The sequence below is a fragment of the Schistocerca nitens genome, chromosome 10, assembly GCF_023898315.1.
Source record: "Schistocerca nitens isolate TAMUIC-IGC-003100 chromosome 10, iqSchNite1.1, whole genome shotgun sequence".
Classification (NCBI taxonomy): domain Eukaryota; kingdom Metazoa; phylum Arthropoda; class Insecta; order Orthoptera; family Acrididae; genus Schistocerca; species Schistocerca nitens.
In genome coordinates this window covers 170758961-170784220 of record NC_064623.1, presented here as the reverse complement: position 1 = coordinate 170784220, position 25260 = coordinate 170758961, and the positions used below count along the sequence as shown (strand labels likewise).

The following is a 25260-nucleotide window of genomic DNA, read 5'->3' as shown; positions in this document are numbered from 1 at the left end:
GCTTCATCACTGAAAACAAGTTTCGCACTGAACGCATCCTCTTCCATGAGCTGTTGCAACCGCGCCGAAAATTCAAAGCGTTTGACTTTGTCGTCGGGTGTCAGGGCTTGTAGCAATTGTAAACGGTAAGGCTTCTGCTTTAGCCTTTTCCGTAAGATTTTCCAAACCGTTGGCTGCGGTACGTTTAGCTCCCTGCTTGCTTTATTCGTCGACTTCTGTGGGCTACGCGTGAAACTTGCCCACTCGCGTTTAACCGTTTCTTCGCTCACTGCAGGCCGACCCGTTGATTTCCCCTTACAGAGGCATCCAGAAGCTTTAAACTGCGCATACCATCGCTGAATGGAGTTAGCAGTTGGTGGATCTTTGTTGAACTTCGTCCTGAAGTGTCGTTGCACTGTTATGACTGACGGATGTGAGTGCTTTTCAAGCACGACATATGCTTTCTCGGCTCCTGTCGCCATTTTGTCTCACTGCGCTCTCGAGCGCTCTGGCGGCAGAAACCTGAAGTGCGGCTTCAGCTGAACAAAACTTTATGAGTTTTTCTACGTATCTGTAGTGTGTCGTGACCATATGTCAATGAATGGAGCTACAGTGAATTTATGAAATCGCTTCAATCATTTGTAATAGCCCTGTATTGTTTCCCATAATTATTCAAAAAGATAAAATTGATAAAAGTAAATGCCTTATTTCATAAAATTATAACTGGCTGTACCTCTTTGGTTAGGTAACATCAATTATGGTAACAATATATGCATATCTTCAGATGTGAGCTTTCAATGCCACTGAATGATCAACAAGTAGTTTGAGTCTGTTTTGCACAGTTCAGTGCATGTTATATGCAGCTGGAGTTGATCTATCGTTCAGTCATGGAGTAACAAGTCTGTCTGTCTGTTATGGAGTAATAAGATGGAAGTTGGCATAAGGTGCCAGACTGTAAATTATTTTTGTAAATGATTTTATTACATTATGAACAAGTATTCTGACTGTTATGCAGTGGAGAGTTTGATATACATAAAAAGTTGATGTGAAGATAGTAACCTGCATCATTATATTATTTCAATGTACATATTCCCAAGCAACAACCCATTTGCATCACAGCAAGTGGAACCTATCATCTAGACAAACAGCCAAACAAGAATTTTAACATCGACAAGCAAACGTTAAGTACAAATGATGAACTAACTCTTCTAACTGCACTTGTTCTTACTAATATGTATTTATTATGCAAACACTTTCAAAGTGAGTAATTTGAAAGGTTTGCTGAATTTTTAGTACTTTGACTATTTACTGAAGTCAGCTGAACAAGGGATGAGTCAGACGTGACACTCAACTCTGGCAGATTAATGATAATGATTAGGTTAATGACAAAATTAAAATCAATATTTGTGCCCATGCAGTAGGTGACGTGAAGAGGTTCTGTTACTTTAAAAGCAAAATAATGCAGGGCCAGTGAGCAACCAAAATATGAGTAGCAGGCTAGCACAGGCAATAAGAACATTTTTGCCAAAACAAGTCTACTAGTATCAAACATATGAGGGTGATTTGATAAGTAAATTTCCATGAAAGAATGGAACATTTTTGTTGTGCCTCCATGGTTGGTAAGCTTGATTATTCCAAGGATCACATAAATAATTTCAACAATGTACAGCATACAGTTCATTGTTGACAGCTATATGAAGTGGTCATTGTGTTGACTATGAGTGAAAATGGAGAAAACCGAGTTTGGTGCTGATATTAAACATTTTCAATTGAAGGGTTGGACCACTGCAAAAATCAAAACAGAATGGACTGTAGTTCACACAGACTTTGTACCATTGTTGAAGATCATTTGCTTTTGAATTAATGAATTTAAACGTGGTTGTACAAGTACTGTAGATGAAATACACTCCGGCCATCCACTTGAGGTCACCATGAAGGAAACCATTTACAGAATCCATGATATGTTAATGCTGGTCCACCAAATAAAAATCCCTGAGATTTCTGAGAATGTAGGCATCTCAACTGAGCAAGTGCATAGTTTCCTACATGGAGAATTAGTTATGAAGAAGCAGTGCACAAGGTGGGTGCTGCAATGCTCACAGTCAACCTAAAGGGCATGTGGCACAACATTTCAACACAATGTCTGACAATGTTTAATCACAATCTGCAAGACTTTTTGTGTCAATCTTTAAATGTCAATGAAACCTGGATCCATCATTACATACTACAGTCAAAATGGCAGTCAAACCAATGGACAAATTCTGGTGAAAGTGCGCCGGAGAAAACAAAGCCCATTTTGTCACATGGTAAAATGATGTCCACAGTTTCCCTGCATTCCCAAGGAATAAATTACTTGGAAAAAAGCAGAACCATAACTGGACCCTATTATGCTTCATTGCTGGATTGATTGAAACTTGCATTGGAATTCTGATATTCTTTATTTTTTCCGTGGATTGTTTCTTACTACGACATTGGACACTTCATGTTTACATAAAGCTCGCATATACGTAAACAGAAAAATACAGTTATATATATCAATTTATGTATGATTGCATTTATATCCTGAGTGTTACATATATATTTGCTAGTTATTCATACATCCGACATACTTGAAGTGATTCTATACACTGTTTTACATTTGTTGCAGTTTCCCTTTGCAGTGTATACTGAGACACCATTTAATTTTTTATTTCAAGATATTGTTTAACACTGTAACGGCAAATATTGATCAGATGTCTTTTTAATTTTCTTTTTAAAATATACATAATTTCTATCATCTTTCTACATTGTGGTAAACTGTTGTACAGTATGTGTATGCATTTACAGGTTCTTTGTCTGTTAATTTTAACTTACTTCCTTCTATGTGATAGTCATTTTTTATGTTTGGCAATGCAGTACAGTTAGTTTTTAAGAAGATAATTGTTTCATATATATATACAAAGATGATGTGACTTACCAAACGAAAGAGCTGGCACGTCGATAGACACACAAACAAACACAAACACACACACAAATTTCAAGCTTTCGTAAGCCACAGTTGCTTCGTCAGGAAAGAGGGAAGGAGAGGGAAAGACTTAAGGATGTGAGTTTTAAGGGAGAGGGTAAGGAGTCTTTCCAATCCCGGGAGCGGAAAGACTTCCCTTAGGGGGGAAAAGGGACAAGTATACACTCGCGCGCACACACACACGCACGCACGCACGCACGCACGCACGCACGCACGCACACACACACACACACACACACACACACACACACACACACACACACACATCCGCACATATACGGACACAGGCGGACATATGTAAAGGCAAAGAGTTTGGGCCAATTTATATAGCCTGGGCTTCAGCTGTGGTGATGTTGGGAGTAGGATTGAGGTTTTTCAAGAAAGATTGAGAGGCAAGGCTGGAAGTGAGAAATTCCTGGAAGGTTTGGAGAGGGTGATTTTGAGGAAGAGGAGGTGGGTCCCGCTGTGACGGAGGACGGAACTGTTCCAGGCAAGATTCAATTTGGATAGTGTCTTGGGGAGTTGGATCATTAGGAGTAGGATTAGGATTATTTTTCTTCGTGGCAAAGTGATTTTTCCAGCAGAGACTACGAGTGTAGGACAGTAAATCTTTGACGAGGGCTGTTTGGTTGAATCTGGGAGTGGGGCTGAAGGTGAGGCCTTTGGATAGGACAGAGGTTTCGGATTGGGAGAGAGGTTTGGAGGAAAGGTTAATTACTGAATTGGGGTGTTGTGGTTCCAGATTGTGTTGACTAGAATTTTGAGGTTTTGGGGGGAGTGGAGCTGGAAGTGGGAGATTGAGTAGATGGGAGAGACTGGGTCTATGTGCAATGAGAGGAGGTTGAGGTTTGTTGGAAAGGTTGTGGAGGGTGAGTGAGTTGCCTTTCCGGAGGTGGGAAACCAGGAGATTGGATAGTTTTTTGAGGTGGAGGGTGGCATGCTGTTCTAATTTGTGGTTGTCCTGTAGGAGGATGCTCTGAACAGCCGGTGTGGATGTGGGAGAGGAAAGGTTGAGGACTTTGATTAGGGCTCGGAGTTGAGGGGTGTGTTCATTGGCTGAGTTGATGTGTAGGTGACAGATTAGGCGAGTGAGGGCTATGGATTGTTCAGTTTGGAACTGGTATAGGGACTGATGGAAAGAAGGGTTACAGCCAGAGACGCGAACTTTAAGTGTGAGGCCTTTGGGGGTAATGCCAAATGTCAGACAAGCCTGAGTGAATAAAATATGGGAGCGTAATCTGGCTAGGGCGAAGGCATGTTTGCGAAGGGAATGTAAATAAAACTTAATGGGGTTGTGGTGGGGATGTTGTGAGGGTGACATGGTATTAGAAGGTGGAAAGTGTAACATGAGGCTAACGTGAAAATAAAAATATATGGGGAGAGATAAAGGTGAACTAGAAAGCAACTGGAGTTCTGGTGTGAAAAAAGTCGAAAAAGTGTTGGTTTAAGCTGAGCTATGTTGATCCTGTGGTGAACTTAGGTTGGTAAACAACGATGTGTACAAAGGTTAGGTAGTTGTGTTGCCTCCAAACCACGTTAAAGGGTGGAGAAATACGGGAAAATTTCGAAAAAACTGCGTGTAAATGTATTAAAAGGACTGGTTACGTTGTGGCAGATTATGAAAATGAGGCTAACAATTGTCTGACAAAGAAATAATAACGTTAAAACCTGTGGGAAGCTGCTAAAAAATGATCGGTTATGTGGGAAAAATGGGAATGAAAATAAAACAAAAGTTGTTAGAACTAGCTGAAATGGTTGTTTAATAGGTGAAAGGAACTGAAGCTGTGGAATAGTATTCACGAGGTTTAATGGGAAATTTCTGTAAAATGGGAACGGTGGATTTTATAGCAGCGGTAGTGTTGAAAGCGTTAAAAATTTTTTGGTTATGGTTTTGAAGTAAATTACGTATTATTGAGTATATATAGACAGGATAAATTGTATGGTGGATTACGGAAAAAAGGGAAGGTGAATACAAAGTGAAACTGCTTGCACAAACAAAAAGAGAAAGTAAGATGACAGAAAAGATTTTGAAATGCAACAGTGACAATAACAAACGTAATTGTTGGGTTCAAATTAATGATATGAATATAATAGAGAGAAACATTCCACATGGGAAAAATATATTAAAAAAGATGCTGTGACATACAAAACAAGAAAGCGATGGTAGATAGACACAAAACACACACACAATTTCAAGGTTTCGCAATCCATGGTTGCTTCATCAGGAAAGAGGGAAGGAGAGGGAAAGACAAAAGGATGTGGGTTTTAAGGGAGAGGGTAAGGAGTCATTCCAATCCCTTAAAACCCACATCCTTTCGTCTTTCCCTCTCCTTCCCTCTTTCCTGACAAAGCAACCTTTGGTTGTGAAAGCTTGAATTTTGTGTGTATGTTTGTGTTTGTTTGTGTGTCTATCGACATGCCAGCGCTTTCATTTGGTAAGTCATATCATCTTTGTTTTTAGATATATTTTTCCCTCATGGAATGTTTCCCTATGTTTTAAATATACTGATGCTACTTTTAAAATTTTTAGCTGCCTGGATTTATTTCTGCAAGATTATGTAGGTGATACTTTTGCAATGCATTGCACGGCTCCCTTTTGTAATCTTAATACCGTTGTGTGTGCACATTTGCAGAGTTTCCCCAAACCAGGATGCCATATGAGAGGTGCAAATGGACTAGTCCATTGTACCTTGTAGAGTGTGTCTGTTTACTGACTGACATTTTTCTCATCAGAAATATGCTTGAACCTATTTTGCTGCAAATGTTTTTTATGTGACTCTCCCGTTTCATATACCTATCCGCTGTTACACCTAGAAATTTATAGCTGTCTGTCTCCTTTAGTTCTACATTTCCAAGCCTGACTGTGATGGTGTCCAAAGTGTGTTTTTTGTTTGCATGTATTTGCATGTATGTTGTTTTGTTTCCATTTATAAAGAGATTGTTTTCCCTGAAATAATTGTTTCCACTTTTCATATTTAGCAAAGGCTTCTCTTGCAAGTCATTTGTTGTAGAACTGGTAACAACAAATGAAGTGTCATTTGCATACATGACTAAACCATCAAATACTGTCTTCGTCATATCACTGACATACAGAATGAAAAGTACTGGACCAATGATGGGTTGTTGATGAATACCATATTTCACAATTTCAGAATTTGAAAAGACAATTGTAATGTTTTTGTTTTATTTCTATACACTGGTTTCTATTTGGCAAAAACGAATTAATGATGTCCACTGCTTTCCCACTTATTCCATAGCAATGAAGCTTTTCTAATAGAATGTCATGGCATACACAGTCAAATGCTTTATATAGGACCGAGAACATAGTGTAGACTTTCTTCTGTTCATCAAGTGCTTTAGTTACAAGTGTTACAAATTCAGCTATTGCTGTTTTGGTAGATTTGCCCTTTCTGAATCCATGTTGTTCATAGTTGAGAATATTGCATGTTTGTATAAAATTTAATATTCTGTCTTTTATTATGGTTTCTATTATTTGAGAGAGTACAGATGTGATAGTTATAGGTTTGTAATTTCCTGGGTCTTTTTTGCAGCCTCCTTTATATATAGGGATTACTTTTTTCTCTTTCAGGCACACTGGAAATATTCCTTTTTTTGTAGATAAGTTTACCAGACAGGGTAATGGCTTTACTACCCATTGTAAACAGCATTTAATTAGTTTAATTAGTTTACTGATTCATTAGTTGGGGTCAAGAATAGTCATTTTGTCTCATATGGAATGTTTACCGCATTTATTTTTTAAGTATTATTTTGATTTATTAATTTTTACACAACTTCAATATAATGTTTTTTTAAAGGATTGTTGGCATTTTATTCGTCTCTGAGTTCTCTCCCATTTACCTCAAGTGTTACGTTATCAGTGTTTTTCACACCTGCATGTTTCCTCTCTTCATTTATGAGAGACCATATGGTCTTAATAATATTTGTTGAGATTGATATATTGTTTTCATTGTACAGCGATTTACTTTCCTTTATCAGTTTTGTGTAAGTTTTCTTCCTTTCCCTACACGCATCCTTATTTTCTTTGACTGAAAACAACCAGAGTTCACACTCAAAAAGCGCTCTTTCACCAGGATAATGCAAAAAATCACATATCAATTATAACAATGCCAAAAGTGCATGAATTGAGCTTTGAATTGATTCCTCATCCTTCCTACCCACCAAAAAATAGCCCCAAGTGACTTCTTCCTGTTCCCTAACTTGAAACTTTTGCTCGTTGGGAAGAAATTTTCATCAAATGAGGAAGTGATAGCTGCAGTCAATGAGTACCTTGTGGAGCTTGGCAGAACCCATTTTTCTGATGGGATGAAAAAGACGAGGATGACTGGACAAAGTGTGTATTGCTCAAAAGACACTATGTTGAGAAGTAAGGTGAATTTTTTATGAAACAAACATTTTTTCTTGATTTTAACCAAACTTATCAAATCACTCTTGTAGGTCTTAGAAATTTCTGAGAATGTGTATATGTAGGAAGCAATTCTATGGGAGCAAGCCATGGACTATGCGAAAACCATGAAACAACAGAATTACCATATTTAATCAACTATGAGATGCACAATTTTCTTTAAAAAATTCAAGTGCATCTTACACTTGAATTTAGTAAACAAAAAATGTCCAATGTTCAATTTAAAATTCCCACCACTCTTAAAAATGTCCATATAATCAATGCTGCAGAAACCTATCTCTAGCTGGCAACATTGGATTCAGCTGTCAGCAGCAGTGCACCAATGCAATGAACATGAGTTGTGGGGATTCACAAGCTTGCTAAGACTGTCTCCCTCCTACCCTGCCATCACAAACCGAGAACACTGTCTAGCCTATGATGCAACATTGCAGTCTACAGTGCCAGTGAACTGGAAATGAAAGTGATTTGTGTTATTGGTAAAAGTATAATATTTTTGTTAGTAGCTAGTTTCATGACTGAAAAAACTAAATTAAACAAACTGAATGTAATAGCACATGTAGAAGAACATGTAAACAGAGCAGAAGAGCAGCATTTCAGCCCTCCTGCAACTGAAGAAACCATTCACAATTCATGGGCGGGTAAAGGAGAACTGAAAAAAATGAGGAAGTCTAAATGTGAAAACAGAGGACTGAATGAAAGATCGTCAAAACTAGAAGATGACATATTGAAACAGATTCCACGAGGACTTACTTCACAATTGCAAGCTCTTGATGTCTAGATAAATAAACCGTTTAAAATGTATATGAGAGAGGAATGGTACTAATGGATCCCAACATGAATTCATGCCAAATGGAGCTTCAAAATGGCCTACAATCAAACAAGTGTGCCAGTGGATAAAACAGTCGCAGTCACGTTAATCATCAGCTGAGGGTTTCAGTTAGTCATCATTTATTCCAGGGAAAAGCTATATGGTCATCAACAGTATCTGTTCTTTCGAGAACAGTTACTGTCTTCATATATATATTTAAAGGCTACCCAGCCATTGACCTTTGTCTGTGCAGATGCGCTCAGGTTGCCCAAACTATTACGGGAACCGCCAAAGAGTGCGCGAGTAATGAGTGGATGGGCAACTGTCTATAGGGTACATTACATATGTAGAATCGTGGACAGTTGGGAATGTGAGTCTCATGGGAGGCGTGCAAGGGATAAGTCCCTGCAGTCGCGCTATTCATCTGCGTCCTCGGTGGCTCAGATGGATAGAGTGTCTGTCATGTAAGCAGGAGATCCCGGGTTTGAGTCCCAGTCGGGGCACACATTTTCAGCTATCCACATCGAGGTATATCAACAACACCTGGCGGCAGCTGAAGGTTTCAGTTAGTCATCATTTATTCCAGGGAAAAGCTGCACAGTCATCAACAGTATATGTTCTTTCAAGAACAGTTACTGTCTTCATAGATAAAGATTGGAATGTTGTTGCTGTTGTGGTCTTCAGTCCAAAGACTGGTTTGGGGCAGATCTACACTCTACTCTATCCTGTGCAAGCTTTTTCATCTCCCAGTACCTACTGCAACTTACATCCTTCTGAATCTGCTTAGTGTATTAATCTCTTGGTCTCCCTCTGTGATTTTTACCCCACACACTTCCCTCCAGTAACAAATTTGTGATATCTTGATGCCTCAGAATGTGTCCTACCAACTGACCCCTTCTTCTAGTCAGGCTGTACCACAAATTTCTCGTCTCCCCAATTCTGTTCAATATCTCCTTATTAGTTATATGATCTACCCATCTAATCTTCAGAATTTTTCTGTAGCACCACATTTCAAAAGCTTCTATTCACTTCCTGTCTAAACTGTTTATGTCCATGTTTCACTTCCATACATTGCTACACTCCATACAAGTACTTTCAGAAAGGACTTCCTGACACTTAAATCTATACTCAATGTTAACAAATTTCTCTTCTTCAGAAACGCTTTTCTTGCCATTGCCAATCTATATTTTATACCCTTCTTAATTCAACCATCATCTGTTATTTTGCTTCCCAAATAATAAAACTTGTTTACTACTCATTTCCTAATCTAATTCCCTCAGCATCGCCTCATTTAATTTGACTACATTCCATTATCCTCATTTTACTTTTGTTGATGATCATCTTATATCCTTCTTTCAAGACACTGTACATGCCATTCAGCTCCTCTTCCTGGTCCTATGCTGTCCCTGACAGAAGTACAATGTCATCGGCAAACCTCAAAGTTTTATTTCTTCTCCTTGGACTTAAATTCCTACTCCAAATTTGTCTTGAGTAACATCAGGGACAAGCTACAACCTTGTCTCACTTCCTTCTCAACCACTGCTTCCCTTTTTGGCCCCTCGACACTTACAACCTCCGTTTGGCCTGTGTACAAATTGTAAACAGCCTTTTGCTACCTGTATTTTACCCCTGCTAGCTTTAGAATTTGAAAGAGGGTTTTCCAATCAACATTGTCAAAAGCTTTCTCCAGGTCTACAAATGCTACAAACGTAGGTTTGCCTTTCCTTAACCTATGTTCTATGAGATGTCGTATGGTCAGTATTGTCTCGTGAGTACCTACATTTCTCCGGAATCCAAACTGATCTTCTCCAAAGATGGCTTCTACCAGTTTTTCCACTCTTCTGTAAAGGATTCATGTCAGTATTTTGCAGCTGTGACATATTAAACTGATAGTTTGGTAATTTTCACATCTTCCAGCACATGCTTTCTTTGCAATCAGGATTATTATATTCTTCTTGAAATCTGAGGGTATTTCACCTGTCTCAAACATCTTGCTCACCAGATGATAGAGTTTTGTCAGGACTGGCTCTCCCAAGGCTGTTCCTGTGGCCTTGTTTCAACTTTAGTCTTTCAGTGCTTTGTCAAATTCTTCATGAAAGACTGAAATATATATAACAAATATGTCACTGCTACATTACCATGAAGAGAATGGCATAGGAGAGGAAGTCAGTGAGGGCTGCATCAGACTAGCCAGAAGATTTATGACAAACATTAACTGCTAATTAAGAGTATGGGAAATGGTACCAGAGTTGTGGTATAGGAACTGACAAAGACCCTACATGTTGCATTTGATAAAGAAGACATGGAGAGGTTAAGTTACTGAAGCAGAACCCAAGGAACCTGAATATGGTGGTAAACCAGCTGAATGACTGATTACAATTCAGGAATAGCTCTGTTAATGATATAGCGTGCCTGGTCAAAATATTTTTTCTCTTGCTGCAGCTATAACTGGACTGAAGAGCTAATGAAACTGGTACACCTGCCTGATATCGTGTAGAGCACCTGTGAGCACTCAGAAGCACCGCAACGCAACTTGACGTGGCATGGACTCAACTAACGTGTGAAGTAGTGCTGGAGGAAATTGACACCATGAATCCTGAAAGGCTGTCCATAAATCCATTAGAGTATGAGGGGGTGGAGATCTCTTCTGAGCAGAACATTGCAAGGCATCCCAGATATGCTCAATAATGTCCATGTCTGGGGAGTTTGATAGCCAACAGAAGTGTTTAAACTCAGAGGAGTGTTCCCAGAGCCACTCTGTAGCAATTGTAGACATGTTAGGAGTTGCACTTCCCTGCTGCAATTGCCCATGCACAATGGACACGGATGTATGCAGGTGATCAGACAGGATGCTTACATTCGTGTCACCTGTCACAGTAATATCAAGCCATATCACTCCAACTGCACACACCTCACACCATTACAGAGCCTCCACCTACTTAAACAGCCCACTGCTGACTTGCACGATTCATGAGTTTGTCTCCATATCCATAAACATACATCTGCTCAGTACAATTTGAAATGAGGCTTGTACAATCGGGCAACATATTTCCAGTCATTAACAGTCCAATGTCAGTGTTGATGGGCCAAGATGAGGTGTAAAGCTTTGTGTGCGCAGTCATCAAGGGTACACAAGTGGATCTTCAGCTCTAAAATGTCAATTATGTTTCACTGACTGGTTTCATACACTGACACTTGTTGATGGCCCTGCATTGCAATCTGCAGCAATTTGTGGATGGGTTGCACTTCTGTCACATTGAATGCTTATCTTCAGTCATTGTTGGTCCCATTCTTGTAGGATCTTTTGTGGCCACAGTAACATCAGAGATTTGATGTTTTACCAGATTCATGATATTCACAGTACACTTGTGAAATGTTCATATGGGAAAACTCCACAACATCACTATCTTGGAAATGCTGTGTCCCATTGCTCATTTGCTGATTATAAAACAACGTTCAAATTCACTTAAATCTTGATAACCTGCCATTGTAGCAGCAGTAACTGATCTAATAGGTGTGCCAGACACTTGTTGTCATATATAGGCATTGCAACCACAGTGTCATATTCTGTTTGTTTACGTATCTCCGTATTTGAATACGCAGACCTATACCAGTTTCTTTGGCGTGTAGAAGGGTGTGCCAAAAAGTAATCCCTCCAAATTTTTTATTCTGTTCTCAATACTGGTTGACGTATTACATGTCACACATATTACTTGGTCTATTTTCCTGCTTCACTGAAGAAAGTTTCAACTCTCCACTGCTAGAGGGCTCCAAATTGTAGCATGTAAAATTACAGTGTGTAATTTAACTGTGTCAGCACATGAGAAACGGCATACTGTAATCCAGCTTCTAACTGCAGAAACGTTTGTCCATACATGGACCACTCTCTCCATCAGCCTGACAATCCCAGACCACACATGAGCGCTGTGACATCTGCGACAATCCAACACCTCAGGTTCACTATCATCAATCATCCTCCATATGGTGCTTACTTGGACCCATCTGATTTTCATCTATTCCAAAACTTCGAGGTCTTCACTTTAATATTGATGAACCACTGCAAGCATTGGTGGGGTTGTGGCTCTGTGAATGAAGTCAAACATTCTACAGTGACAGTATCAACAAACTGGTCTCTCACTGGGAGAAATTTGTTCATTGCCAGAGTAACTATGTTGAGAAATAAATATGCAGACATGAAGAATAAAGACCGAGACAGTTAATGACGTTTCTTTTACATAAAATGCTTCAATGGTGTTCACATAAAAAATTTTGGAGGCATTTTTTGGCATGAACTCAAACATTCTCAAAAACTACATTGACTTTTTTGGGTATTAAATTTTCTTCGGTTTGTTTGGCCAGATAGTTGAGCATGTTAAATTACACATTTTCAGGACACAGGGAGCTGCACTAGCCCCAGGTCTAATCTGACCAGTGGATTAAAGATCAAGGCCAAGGTGCTTACCACTTTTTAGGCAGTTTCTCACATCCACCTAGGTAAATACCAGGCTGGTACTCCTGTTCTGCTTCAGATACATATTAAGTAAACATTCAGAAACAATTCTCACACTTGAACATGCCATTTCTCTACATGAAGACAAACAGGTTACACAGATTCTGTTGTAGGTGGAAGTGGTAGCTTTAGGAAAGGCATCTGGCCTCCAACTTCCACAAACATTACGAAAACTGAAATAACATGCTGATTCCATAGACATGGGAAAAAGACAAAGAAAGAAGATGTGCTTCACTTTTGCACCTAGCAGTAAATAAATGATGCATTTGGTTAGTCTTGTGTGAATAAACATCTCTGACAATATAAACAACAGTATCAAACAATGGAAATGCCAGGTTGGTATATTGACGATAGATTGCTACCGTAATGCCAGTCCAATCAGCTGGAGATGGTGATCGTGTCTGCATGAGGTGTCCTTGCTTATGTGAAGGAATGGGGGTGTGTGTGTGTGTTTTTTTTTTCTGAAGAAGGCTTCGGCTGTAAGCTAAATTGTAACGGTCTTTCATTGCCCCCGTCTGCAACTCAATGTGGCATCATTACATTGAATCACAGACTATCTTTTTCCTTACATTGAAAACAACAATATCATTTACTTAATATTAACTGATCAATTGAAACATGTGAAATATCTTGCATATTGGGTGCTCTTGAGCTAGGATGAATTTGATAAAGGCCATCTTATTGTAGACTGTGAGCTGCACTTCAAATGTGTTTAGACATATCCAGGCATCATTCTTGGCACTTACTGTTCATATCGACATCAAACAATGTGTTTCTTATGTATTAAAGTTTGATAATGATTAAAAATTGTGTGGATCTTTGCACTGCACAGATTGTCACACGTACACATTATAGCTATGCCACCCTCTCTGGTCATATCAGATACTAGTGTTACAGTAAGAAAACATGGAACTGCAAAATTTTGATTGTTTTCTTGCTGTGACAATGGTGTCCTATATGATCATGGAGTGTGGCTGTTTAGTTATAATGAGTACACATGACAATCTGTGTAATGCAGAGATCCACATAAGTTTTAACCATCATAAAGATTTAACACGTGACAACGACATTATTTGATGTAGATGCGCACAGTATGTCCAACTTATGTGTGTGCCTGAATGCTAGTCTGACAAATAAATAGGCTTTAAAAAGCGTGTACCTGCATAGATAAAAAATCTACTCACCAGATATCAGCAGGAGTACAAAGATACAAAAAGGTGTTACAGTTTGCAAGCTTTCAGAGCCAGTGGCTCCTTCTTTTGGCAAAAGGGGTGAAGAGGAAGGAAGAGCAGTGAAGAAAAAGGACTGCTGAGGTGCAGGAAAAGAGTAGTGTTCAGAAAAGTCACCCAGAACCCTGGGTCATGGGGGACTCACCTGACAAGGTGAGAAGGAATTGATAGTTTTTAAGTGCTTCTCACAGTGTACAACAGAACGCCCTTCATCAAATGATGCAGACGTAACACCTAAAATAATGTTAAAGTCATGTTTGAGAGTGGAGATAGAGTTCTGAAACATGTTAGACTAAAGCTACAAAGTAAAATATATGACTGAGGACATTGAATTATTGTCAAAAATATTCCAAACCTGTAAGTTATAGTCACAGTACAGATCTGCCTAGGCATGGTCTCAAAGCTACAGTATAGCCAGAGTTACAGTTTGTAAGAAACTAATAGCACAGGAAAGTGACATTCTATCATTTCATGTGGATCATACTTGAATATAAAAGTATAGGAAGCTCTAAAACAACACAGGCTTTCTCCGTGTAGCTGTCACGCAGTTGTGCATATAGGACGTGGAGTTTGTTGCAATGACTGAAGTCATTGCAACAACCAGATGCCCTTGATTTCTTTTCATCTGGAATGGGTCGTGAGACCAGTTGTATAGGAGCTTGGCTGCAGTATCTGGCATACAGGCATCAGACTTACCCGGGCCTGGTAAAATGATACGGCTTTGTGGCGTTGTTCTTTGGCACTTGGTCCTTCGTGCTGTTGTGTTTCCCGGGTTTTGTGGTGATGGGAGTGGCCACAGTCAGATTGGGAAGCTGTTTGTACTTTTCTGTGACGGCCTTCCAGGTGGTTGCTGTCGTCTTGTACTGCTGGCTGCTGCTGGTCGTCTTCGGTGTTGTTTTTGGCTTCTGACTGTACCTGAGAACATTGTGACTTTTCAGTTGATGTCCTCTAGTAGCTCTGCCATAAATAATCTTTTAGGATACCCACTCCCGGTCCCCCACCAAGCTTCCTCCTAAAGCAAAACTTGACGTGCTAAAACTCTTACTCAAAGCAGCTGGGACCAACTACTTCCATTTCCATAGATCAAAGACCAAACTGTAATTATGTAGGAAGCTGAAATTTCCTGACATATGAAAACTGTGTGCCAGAGTGCGACACAAACAAGGGATCTTTGCATTCCACAGGCAAGTCTTCTGCCTCATGAGCTAGCCAAGTGTGACTTGTGTGCCACCCTCATAGCTTTACTTCCAGGAGTGCTAGTCATGCAGGGTATGGTGGAAAACTTGTGGGTATTTTGGACAATAGTAGGAGCGTACTGTTGGGAATGTAACTGTGAGGTTAGGATGTGAGTCGTGCTCGGATAACTCAGTCGGCAGAGCACTTGCATTGCTGTGAAAGCCAGTGGTCCTAGGTTCGAGTCCCAGTCTGGAACACAGTTTCAATACCATATCACCCCCCCCCCCCCCCTCTTCCTCTTTTACAATATTTATCTTGTGGTATGGATGCACTGCTTTCATGAATTGCCAAATTAATTTTCTTTCAGCTTTGTGGCCAGATGTCCTTCATGCAAATACAGGTGTCAGTTAACCTAAGGGACTAAAGTCATGCCTGTCAGCTGTCTGTGATTAGTATAAATGTGGTTCGGTATTTTATTTTATTTCAGCTGTTTGTGTATAAGATATCCTGTGGCAGAAATCGGGGGAATGGCCGAGAATTTCCCTAAACTAGTGAGTAAAACCATACTAATACCACACTCAGTCTGGCCGATGTAGCAGACCCACGATCATATGAGGGCTGTGCAAGAAGTACCCCATCTTATTTTCTATTGTTGAAACCAACAATGGTGTCGGGGTCTGCGTGCTCTCTATGTTTGTGGGCATTTACAGTGCACATGCCTGATATTTTGCACGACTGTGAAAAACAACCAGTCTCTGGATAACCATTGACAAGTAAACCCATGTTTGTGGTAGACATCGGATTTTGTGATGTGGGCAAAACGATAGAAATAGCACCAAATTCTGTTTCAAGCTTCGCAACTCTCATGTTGAAGCAATCTGTAAGATTTGACAAATGTTTGGAGACGAAACAATGGGTATCAGACAGGTAAAGGAGTGTTGCAACCACTTCAAAGGTGGCTGCTCAGCAGCGAAGAGCCAAGCACGTTCAGGTAGGCCATCAGCATCCGAAAATGAGATTTTTATTGATCGTATGAGGACCCTGGTGATGCAGGACAGACAAATACAATCAGAGAACTTGTGACAAAGTTAAAATTACTACTGGAATCCATTAATTCCATTTTAATGGGACATTTGGACCTGAGGAGGATCTAAATAAAATTTGTGCCAAAGTTGCTAAGAAGAAACTTCATTTGGGGATCACACAGGACATGCTGGATACTGTAAGCAGTAATCCCAACTTCTCTTAACACAGTGATCACTGGAGACGAGTCCTAGGTTTATTGTAAGACCCAGAAACAAAGTTCTAGTGATTGCAATGGAAGCATCCATCACCATCAAGAACCAAAAAACTGAAGCACGTTTGCAGCAAAGTCATGCTGACTGTCTTTTTTTACTCCAATTGCATGGTCCATCAAGAGTACGCCCCAGAAGGTATTAATGTCAATAACATGGTCTACCAAGAGGTTCTGCATCGACTCTGTGAATCGGTGAGACACAAATGGGCAGATCTGTAGGCAGCGGAAAGTTGGCACCTTCACCATGATACATACCTGCCCATCGTTCTCAATTGTTTCAGAGTATTTTGGCCAAACACGACATCACTGTGGTTTGTCAGCTTCCCTGTTCCAGTGACCTAGCACTGAGTGACCTCTGGCTTTTCCCTAAACTGAAAAAGACAATGAAAGGAACCAGATTTCAGATCAGAGGAGGTATTATGCAGAATTCAACACAGCAGCTGCGCACCAGACCAAAACAGGCTTTCCAGTGATGCTTCCACCAGTGGCAACAGCGTTGAGAGAAATGTGTAGAAACTGAAGGGGTCAACTTTGAAGGTGGCAAATGTCGAACAACTGTATCTAAATAAAGACTGATTTTATAAATAAAAATCGGATACTTTGTGAACAGCCCTCATAAATGCACTGTGTGGTTTCGATCCAGCTTTGGCAAACTTATCTGTGTCTTAAGGTAGTGTGCTGTACGTTAAGTTATATGGACAGGTTTACCTTGGCACAGAACTATAAAAGAGAGAGAGAGAGTTAGAATTTAACTTTGGATTCTACCAAAATGTGTAAATATGGGCAAATGGTTCAAATGGCTCTAAGCGCTATGGGACTTAACATCTGAGGTCTTCAGTCCCCTAGACTTCGAACTTCTTAAATCTAACCTACCTATGGACATCACACACATCCATGCCCGAGGCAGGATACGAACCTGCGACCGTAGCAGCGGCGCGGTTCCGTACAGAACCGCCTAGAACTACTCGGCCACCCCACCCGGCCCATATGGACACTCCGAAAATTTTGAAACCACTTATAAACTGTTCTAATCGAAGGTTCAGAGTCAAAATTTTGATTGCTTTCTTGCTGTGACAATGGTGTCCTATACGATCAGGGAGTGTGGCTGTTTAGTTATAATGAGTACACATGACAATCTGTGTAATGCAGAGATCCACATAAGTTTTAACCATCATAAAGATTTAACACATGACAACGACATTATTTGATGTAGATGCGCACAGTATGTCCAACTTATGTGTGTGCCTGAATGCCAGTCTGACAAATAAATAGGCTTTAAAATGCGTGTAACTGCATAGATAAAAAAGCTACTCACCAAATATCAGCAGGAGAACAAAGATACAAAAAGGTGTTACAGTTTGCAAGCTTTCAGAGCCAGTGGCTCCTTCTTTTGGCAAAAGGGTTGAAGAGGAAGGAAGAGCAGTGAAGAAAAAGGACTGCTGAGGTGCAGGAAAAGAGTAGTGTTCAGGAAAGTTACCCAGAACCCTGGGTCATGAGGGACTCACCTGATGGTGCATCTCACAGTGTACAACAGAACGCCCTTCATCAAATGATGTAGACGTAACACCTAAAATAATGTTAAAGTCATGTTTGAGAGTGGAGATAGAGTTCTGAAACATGTTGGGCTAAAGCTACACAGTAAAATATATGACTGAGGACATTGAATTATTGTCAAAAATATTCCAAACCTGTAAGTTACAGTCACAGTACAGATCTGCCTAGGCATGGTCTCGAAGCTATAGTATAGCCAGAGTTACAGTTTGTAAGAAACTAATAGCACAGGAAAGTGACATTCTATCATTTCATGTGGATCATACTTGAATATAAAAGTATAGGAAGCTCTAAAACAACACAGGCTTTCTCCATGTAGCTGCCACGCAGTTGTGCACATAGGACGTGGTGTTTGTTGCAATGACTTCAGATGCCCTTGATTTCTTTTCATCTGGAATGCGTCGTGAGACCAGTTGTATAGGAGCTTGGCTGCAGTATCTGGCATACAGGCATCAGACTTACCCGGGCCTGGTAAAATTATACGGCTTTGTGGCGTTGTTCTTTGGCACTTGGTCCTTCGTGCTGTTGTGTTTCCCGGGTTTTGTGGTGATGGGAGTGGCCACAGTCAGATTGGGAAGCTGTTTGTACTTTCCTGTGACGGCCTTCCAGGTGGTTGCTGTCGTCTTGTACTGCTGGCTGCTGCTGGTCGTCTTCGGTGTTGTTTTTGGCTTCTGACTGTACCTGAGAACATTGTGACTTTTCAGTCGATGTCCTCTAGTAGCTCTGCCATAAATAATCTTTTAGGATACCCACTCCCGGTCCCCCACCAAGCTTCCTCCTAAAGCAAAACTTGACGTGCTAAAACTCTTACTCAAAGCAGCTGGGACCAACTACTTCCCTTTCCATAGATCAAAGAACAAACTGTAATTATGTAGGAAGCTGAAATTTCCTGACATATGAAAACTGTGTGTCAGAGTGCGACACAAACAAGGGATCTTTGCATTCCACAGGCAAGTCTTCTGCCTCATGAGCTAGCCAAGTGTGACTTGTGTGCCACCCTCATAGCTTTACTTCCAGGAGTGCTAGTCATGCAGGGTATGGTGGAAAACTTGTGGGTATTTTGGACAATAGTAGGAGCGTACTGTTGGGAATGTAACTGTGAGGTTAGGATGTGAGTCGTGCTCGGATAACTCCTTCGGCAGAGCACTTGCATTGCTGTGAAAGCCAGTGGTCCTAGGTTCGAGTCCCAGTCTGGAACACAGTTTCAATACCATATCACCCCCCCCCCTTCCTCTTTTACAATATTTATCTTGTGGTATGGATGCACTGCTTTCATGAATTGCCAAATTAATTTTCTTTCAGCTTTGTGGCCAGATGTCCTTCATGCAAATACAGGTGTCAGTTCACCTAAGGGACTTAAGTCACGCCTGTCAGCTGTCTGTGATAAGTATAAACGTGGTTCGGTATTTTATTTTATTTCAGCTGTTTGTGTATAAGATATCCTGTGGCAGAAATCTGGGGAGTGGCCGAGAATTTCCCTAAACTAGTGAGTAAAACCATACTAATACCACACTCAGTCTGGCCGATGTAGCAGACCCACGATCATATGAGGGCTGTGCAAAAAGTACCCCATCTTATTTTCTATTGTTGAAACCAACAATGGTGTCTGGGTCTGCGTGCTCTCTATGTTTGTGGGCATTTACAGTGCACATGCCTGATATTTTGCATGACTGTGAAAAACAACCAGTCTCTGGATAACCATAGACAAGTAAACACATGTTTGTGGTAGACATCGGATTTTGTGATGTGGGCAAAATGATAGAAATAGCACCAAATTCTGTTTCAATCTTCGCAACTCTCATGTTGAAGCAATCTGTAAGATTTGACAACTGTTTAGAGACGAAACAATGGGTATGACACAGGTAAAGGGGTGCTACAACCACTTCAAAGGTGGCTGCTCAGCAGCGAAGAGCCGAGCACGTTCAGGTAGGCCATCAGCATCCGAAAATGAGATTTTTATTGATCATATAAGGACCCTGGTGATGCAGGACAGACAAATACAATCACAGAACTTGTGACAAAGATAAAATTACTACTGGAATCCATTAATTCGATTTTAATGGGACATTTGGACCTGAGGAGGATCTCAATAAAATTTGTGCCAAAGTTGCTAACAACTGATCAGAAGAAACTTCATTTGGGGATCACACAGGACATGCTTGATACTGTAAGCAGTAATCCCAACTTCTCTTAACACAGTGATCACTGGTGACGAGTCCTAGGTTTATTGTAAGACCCAGAAACAAAGTTCTAGTGATTGCAATGGAAGCATCCATCACCATCAAGAACCAAAAAACTGAAGCACGTTTGCAGCAATGTTGAAGTCATGCTGACTGTCTTTTTTTACTCCAATTGCATGGTCCATCAAGAGTACGCCCCATAAGGTATTAATGTCAATAACATGGTCTACCAAGAGGTTCTGCATCGACTCTGTGAATCGGTGAGACACAAATGGGCAGATCTGTAGGCAGCGGAAAGTTGGCACCTTCACCATGATACATACCTGCCCATCGTTCTCAATTGTTTCAGAGTATTTTGGCCAAACACGACATCACTGTGGTTTGTCAGCTTCCCTGTTCCAATGACCTACCACTGAGTGACGTCTGGCTTTTCCCTAAACTGAAAAAGACAATGAAAGGAACCGGATTTCAGATCAGAGGAGGTATTATGCAGAATTCAACACAGCAGCTGCGCACCAGACCAAAACAGGCTTTCCAGTGATGCTTCCAGCAGTGGCAGCAGCGTTGAGAGAAATGCGTAGAAACTGAAGGGGTCAACTTTGAAGGTGGCAAATGTCGAACAACTGTATCTAAATAAAGACTGATTTTATAAATAAAAATCGGATACTTTGTGAACAGCCCTCATAAATGCACTGTGTGGTTTCGATCCAGCTTTGGCAAACTTATCTGTGTCTTAAGGTAGTGTGCTGTACGTTAAGTTATATGGACAGGTTTACCTTGGCACAGAAGTATAAAAACTGAGAGAGAGAGAGTTAGATTTTAATTTTGGATTCTACCAAAATGTGTAAATATGGGCAAATGGTTCAAATGGCTCTAAGCACTATGGGACTTAACATCTGAGGTCTTCAGTCCCCTAGACTTAGAACTACTTAAATCTAACCTACCTATGGACATCACACACATCCATGCCCGAGGCAGGATACGAACCTGCGACCGTAGCAGCGGCGCGGTTCCGTACAGAACCGCCTAGAACTACTCGGCCACTGCACCCGGCCCATATGGACACTCCGAAAATTTTGAAACCACTTATAAACTGTTCTAATCGAAGGTTCAGAGTCAAAATTTTGATTGTTTTCTTGCTGTGACAATGGTGTCCTATATGATCAGGGAGTGTGGCTGTTTAGTTATAATGAGTACACATGACAATCTGTGTAATGCAGAAATCCACATAAGTTTTAACCATCATAAAGATTTAACACATGACAACGACATTATTTCATGTAGATGCGCACAGTATGTCCAACTTATGTGTGTGCCTGAATGCTAGTCTGACAAATAAATAGGCTTTAAAATGCGTGTACCTGCATAGATAAAAAATCTACTCACCAAATATCAGCAGGATAACAAAGATACAAAAAGGTGTTACAGTTTGCAAGCTTTCAGAGCCAGTGGCTCCTTCTTTTGGCGAAAGGGGTGAAGAGGAAGGAAGAGCAGTGAAGAAAAAGGACTGCTGAGGTGCAGGAAAAGAGTAGTGTTCAGAAAAGTCACCCAGAACCCTGGTCATGGGGGACTCACCTGACAATGTGAGAAGGTATTGATAGTTTTTAAGTGGATCTCACAGTGTACAACAGAACGCCCTTCATCAAATGATGTAGACGTAACACCTAAAATAATGTTAAAGTCATGTTTGAGAGTGGAGATAGAGTTCTGAAACATGTTGGGCTAAAGCTACAAAGTAAAATATATGACTGAGGACATTGAATTATTGTCAAAAATATTCCAAACCTGTAAGTTACAGTCACAGTACAGATCTGCCTAGGCATGGTCTCAAAGCTATAGTATAGCCAGAGCTACAGTTTGTAAGAAACTAATAGCACAGGAAAGTGACATTCTATCATTTCATGTGGATCATACTTGAATATAAAAGTATAGGAAGCTCTAAAACAACACAGGCTTTCTCCGTGTAGCTGTCACGCAGTTGTGCACATAGGACGTGGTGTTTGTTGCAATGACTTCAGATGCCCTTGATTTCTTTTCATCTGGAATGGGTCGTGAGACCAGTTGTATAGGAGCTTGGCTGCAGTATCTGGCATACAGGCATCAGACTTACCCGGGCCTGGTAAAATTATACGGCTTTGTGGCGTTGTTCTTTGGCACTTGGTCCTTCGTGCTGTTGTGTTTCCCGGGTTTTGTGGTGATGGGAGTGGCCACAGTCAGATTGGGAAGCTGTTTGTACTTTCCTGTGACGGCCTTCCAGGTGGTTGCTGTCGTCTTGTACTGCTGGCTGCTGCTGGTCGTCTTCGGTGTTGTTTTTGGCTTCTGACTGTACCTGAGAACATTGTGACTTTTCAGTCGATGTCCTCTAGTAGCTCTGCCATAAATAATCTTTTAGGATACCCACTCCCGGTCCCCCACCAAGCTTCCTCCTAAAGCAAAACTTGATGTGCTAAAACTCTTACTCAAAGCAGCTGGGACCAACTACTTCCATTTCCATAGATCAAAGACCAACCTGTAATTGTGTAGGAAGCTGAAATTTCCTGACATATGAAAATTATGTGCCAGAGTGCGACACAAACAAGGGATCTTTGCATTCCACAGGCAAGTCTTCTGCCTCATGAGCTAGCCAAGTGTGACTTGTGTGCCAAACTCATAGCTTTACTTCCAGGAGTGCTAGTCATGCAGGGTACGGTGGAAAACTTGTGGGTATTTTGGACAATAGTAGGAGCGTACTGTTGGGAATGTAACTGTGAGGTTAGGATGTAAGTCGTGCTCGGATAACTCAGTCTGCAGAGCACTTGCTGTGAAAGCCAGTGGTCCTAGGTTCGAGTCCCAGTCTGGAACACAGTTTCAATACCATATCACCCCCCCCCCCCTTCCTCTTTTACAATATTTATCTTGTGGTATGGATGCACTGCTTTCATGAATTGCCAAATTAATTTTCTTTCAGCTTTGTGGCCAGATGTCCTTCATGCAAATACAGGTGTCAGTTAACCTAAGGGACTTAAGTCACGCCTGTCAGCTGTCTGTGATTAGTATAAACGTGGTTCTGTATTTTCTTTTATTTCAGCTGTTTGTGTATAAGATATCCTGTGGCAGAAATCTGGGGAATGGCCGAGCATTTCCCTAAACTAGTGAGTAAAACCATACTAATACCACACTCAGTCTGGCCGATGTAGCAGACCCACGATCATATGAGGGCTGTGCAAGAAGTACCCCATCTTATTTTCTATTGTTGAAACCAACAATGGTGTCGGGGTCTGCGTGCTCTCTATGTTTGTGGGCATTTACAGTGCACATGCCTGATATTTTGCACGACTGTGAAAAACAACCAGTCTCTGGATAACCATAGACAAGTAAACACATGTTTGTGGTAGACATCGGATTTTGTGATGTGGGCAAAACGATAGAAATAGCACCAAATTCTGTTTCAAGCTTCGCAACTCTCATGTTGAAGCAATCTGTAAGATTTGACAACTGTTTGGAGACGAAACAATGGGTATCACACAGGTAAAGGAGTGCTACAACCACTTCAAAGGTGGCTGCTCAGCAGCGAAGAGCCGAGCACGTTCAGGTAGGCCATCAGCATCCGAAAATGAGATTTTTATTGATCGTATAAGGACCCTGGTGATGCAGGACAGACAAATACAATCACAGAACTTGTGACAAAGATAAAATTACTACTGGAATCCATTAATTCGATTTTAATGGGACATTTGGACCTGAGGAGGATCTCAATAAAATTTGTGCCAAAGTTGCTAACAACTGATCAGAAGAAACTTCATTTGGGGATCACACAGGACATGCTGGATACTGTAAGCAGTAATCCCAACTTCTCTTAACACAGTGATCACTGGTGACGAGTCCTAGGTTTATTGTAAGACCCAGAAACAAAGTTCTAGTGATTGCAATGGAAGCATCCATCACCATCAAGAACCAAAAAACTGAAGCACGTTTGCAGCAAAGTCATGCTGACTGTTTTTTTTTACTCCAATTGCATGGTCCATCAAGAGTACACCCCAGAAGGTATTAATGTCAATAACATGGTCTACCAAGAGGTTCTGCATCGACTCTGTGAATCGGTGAGACACAAATGTGCAGATCTGTAGGCAGCGGAAAGTTGGCACCTTCACCATGATACATACCTGCCCATCGTTCTCAATTGTTTCAGAGTATTTTGGCCAAACACGACATCACTGTGGTTTGTCAGCTTCCCTGTTCCAATGACCTAGCACTGAGTGACCTCTGGCTTTTCCCTAAACTGAAAAAGGCAATGAAAGGAACCAGATTTCAGATCAGAGGAGGTATTATGCAGAATTCAACACAGCAGCTGCGCACCAGACCAAAACAGGCTTTCCAGTGATGCTTCCAGCAGTGGCAGCAGCGTTGAGAGAAATGCGTAGAAACTGAAGGGGTCAACTTTGAAGGTGGCAAATGTCAAACAACTGTATCTAAATAAAGACTGATTTTATAAATAAAAATCGGATACTTTGTGAACAGCCCTCATAAATGCACTGTGTGGTTTCGATCCAGCTTTGGCAAACTTATCTGTGTCTTAAGGTAGTGTGCTGTACGTTAAGTTATATGGACAGGTTTACCTTGGCACAGAACTATAAAAGAGAGAGAGAGAGTTAGAATTTAACTTTGGATTCTACCAAAATGTGTAAATATGGGCAAATGGTTCAAATGGCTCTAAGCACTATGGGACTTAACATCTGAGGTCTTCAGTCCCCTCGACTTAGAACTACTTAAATCTAACCTACCTATGGACATCACACACATCCATGCCCAAGGCAGGATACGAACCTGCGACCGTAGCAGCGGCGCGGTTCCGGACAGAACCGCCTAGAACCGCTCGGCCACCCCGCCCGGCCCATATGGACACTCCGAAAATTTTGAAACCACTTATAAACTGTCCTGATCGAAGGTTCAGAGTCACCGTAATGTTTATCAAGCTTCTCTTTAGTCTCCTGAGGCGTTTTGCCCATTTTTTAAAGTAATGTTTCAGCACCAGACGAAATTCTTCTTCGTCCAATTTTTGACAATCACTCGACGTCCAAGATTCACACGAATGCCAAACACAAAGAAATAGACCTATATGGCAGA

The 25260-nt window shown here is 40.9% G+C and overlaps 1 protein-coding gene across 1 annotated transcript in view; it reads right to left on the bottom strand.

Moving 5' to 3' along the window:
* The window catches only part of LOC126210569 (uncharacterized), a 124622-nt gene that overhangs the window by 37486 nt on the left and 61876 nt on the right, over nt 1-25260 (bottom strand). The window contains exons 2-4 of the mRNA XM_049939833.1: nt 22268-22486; nt 18440-18658; nt 14650-14868 (exon numbers count right to left, since the gene is read on the bottom strand). Of these exons, the coding sequence (XP_049795790.1) occupies nt 14650-14868; nt 18440-18658; nt 22268-22486 (657 nt within the window). The remainder of the gene's footprint in view (nt 1-14649; nt 14869-18439; nt 18659-22267; nt 22487-25260) is intronic.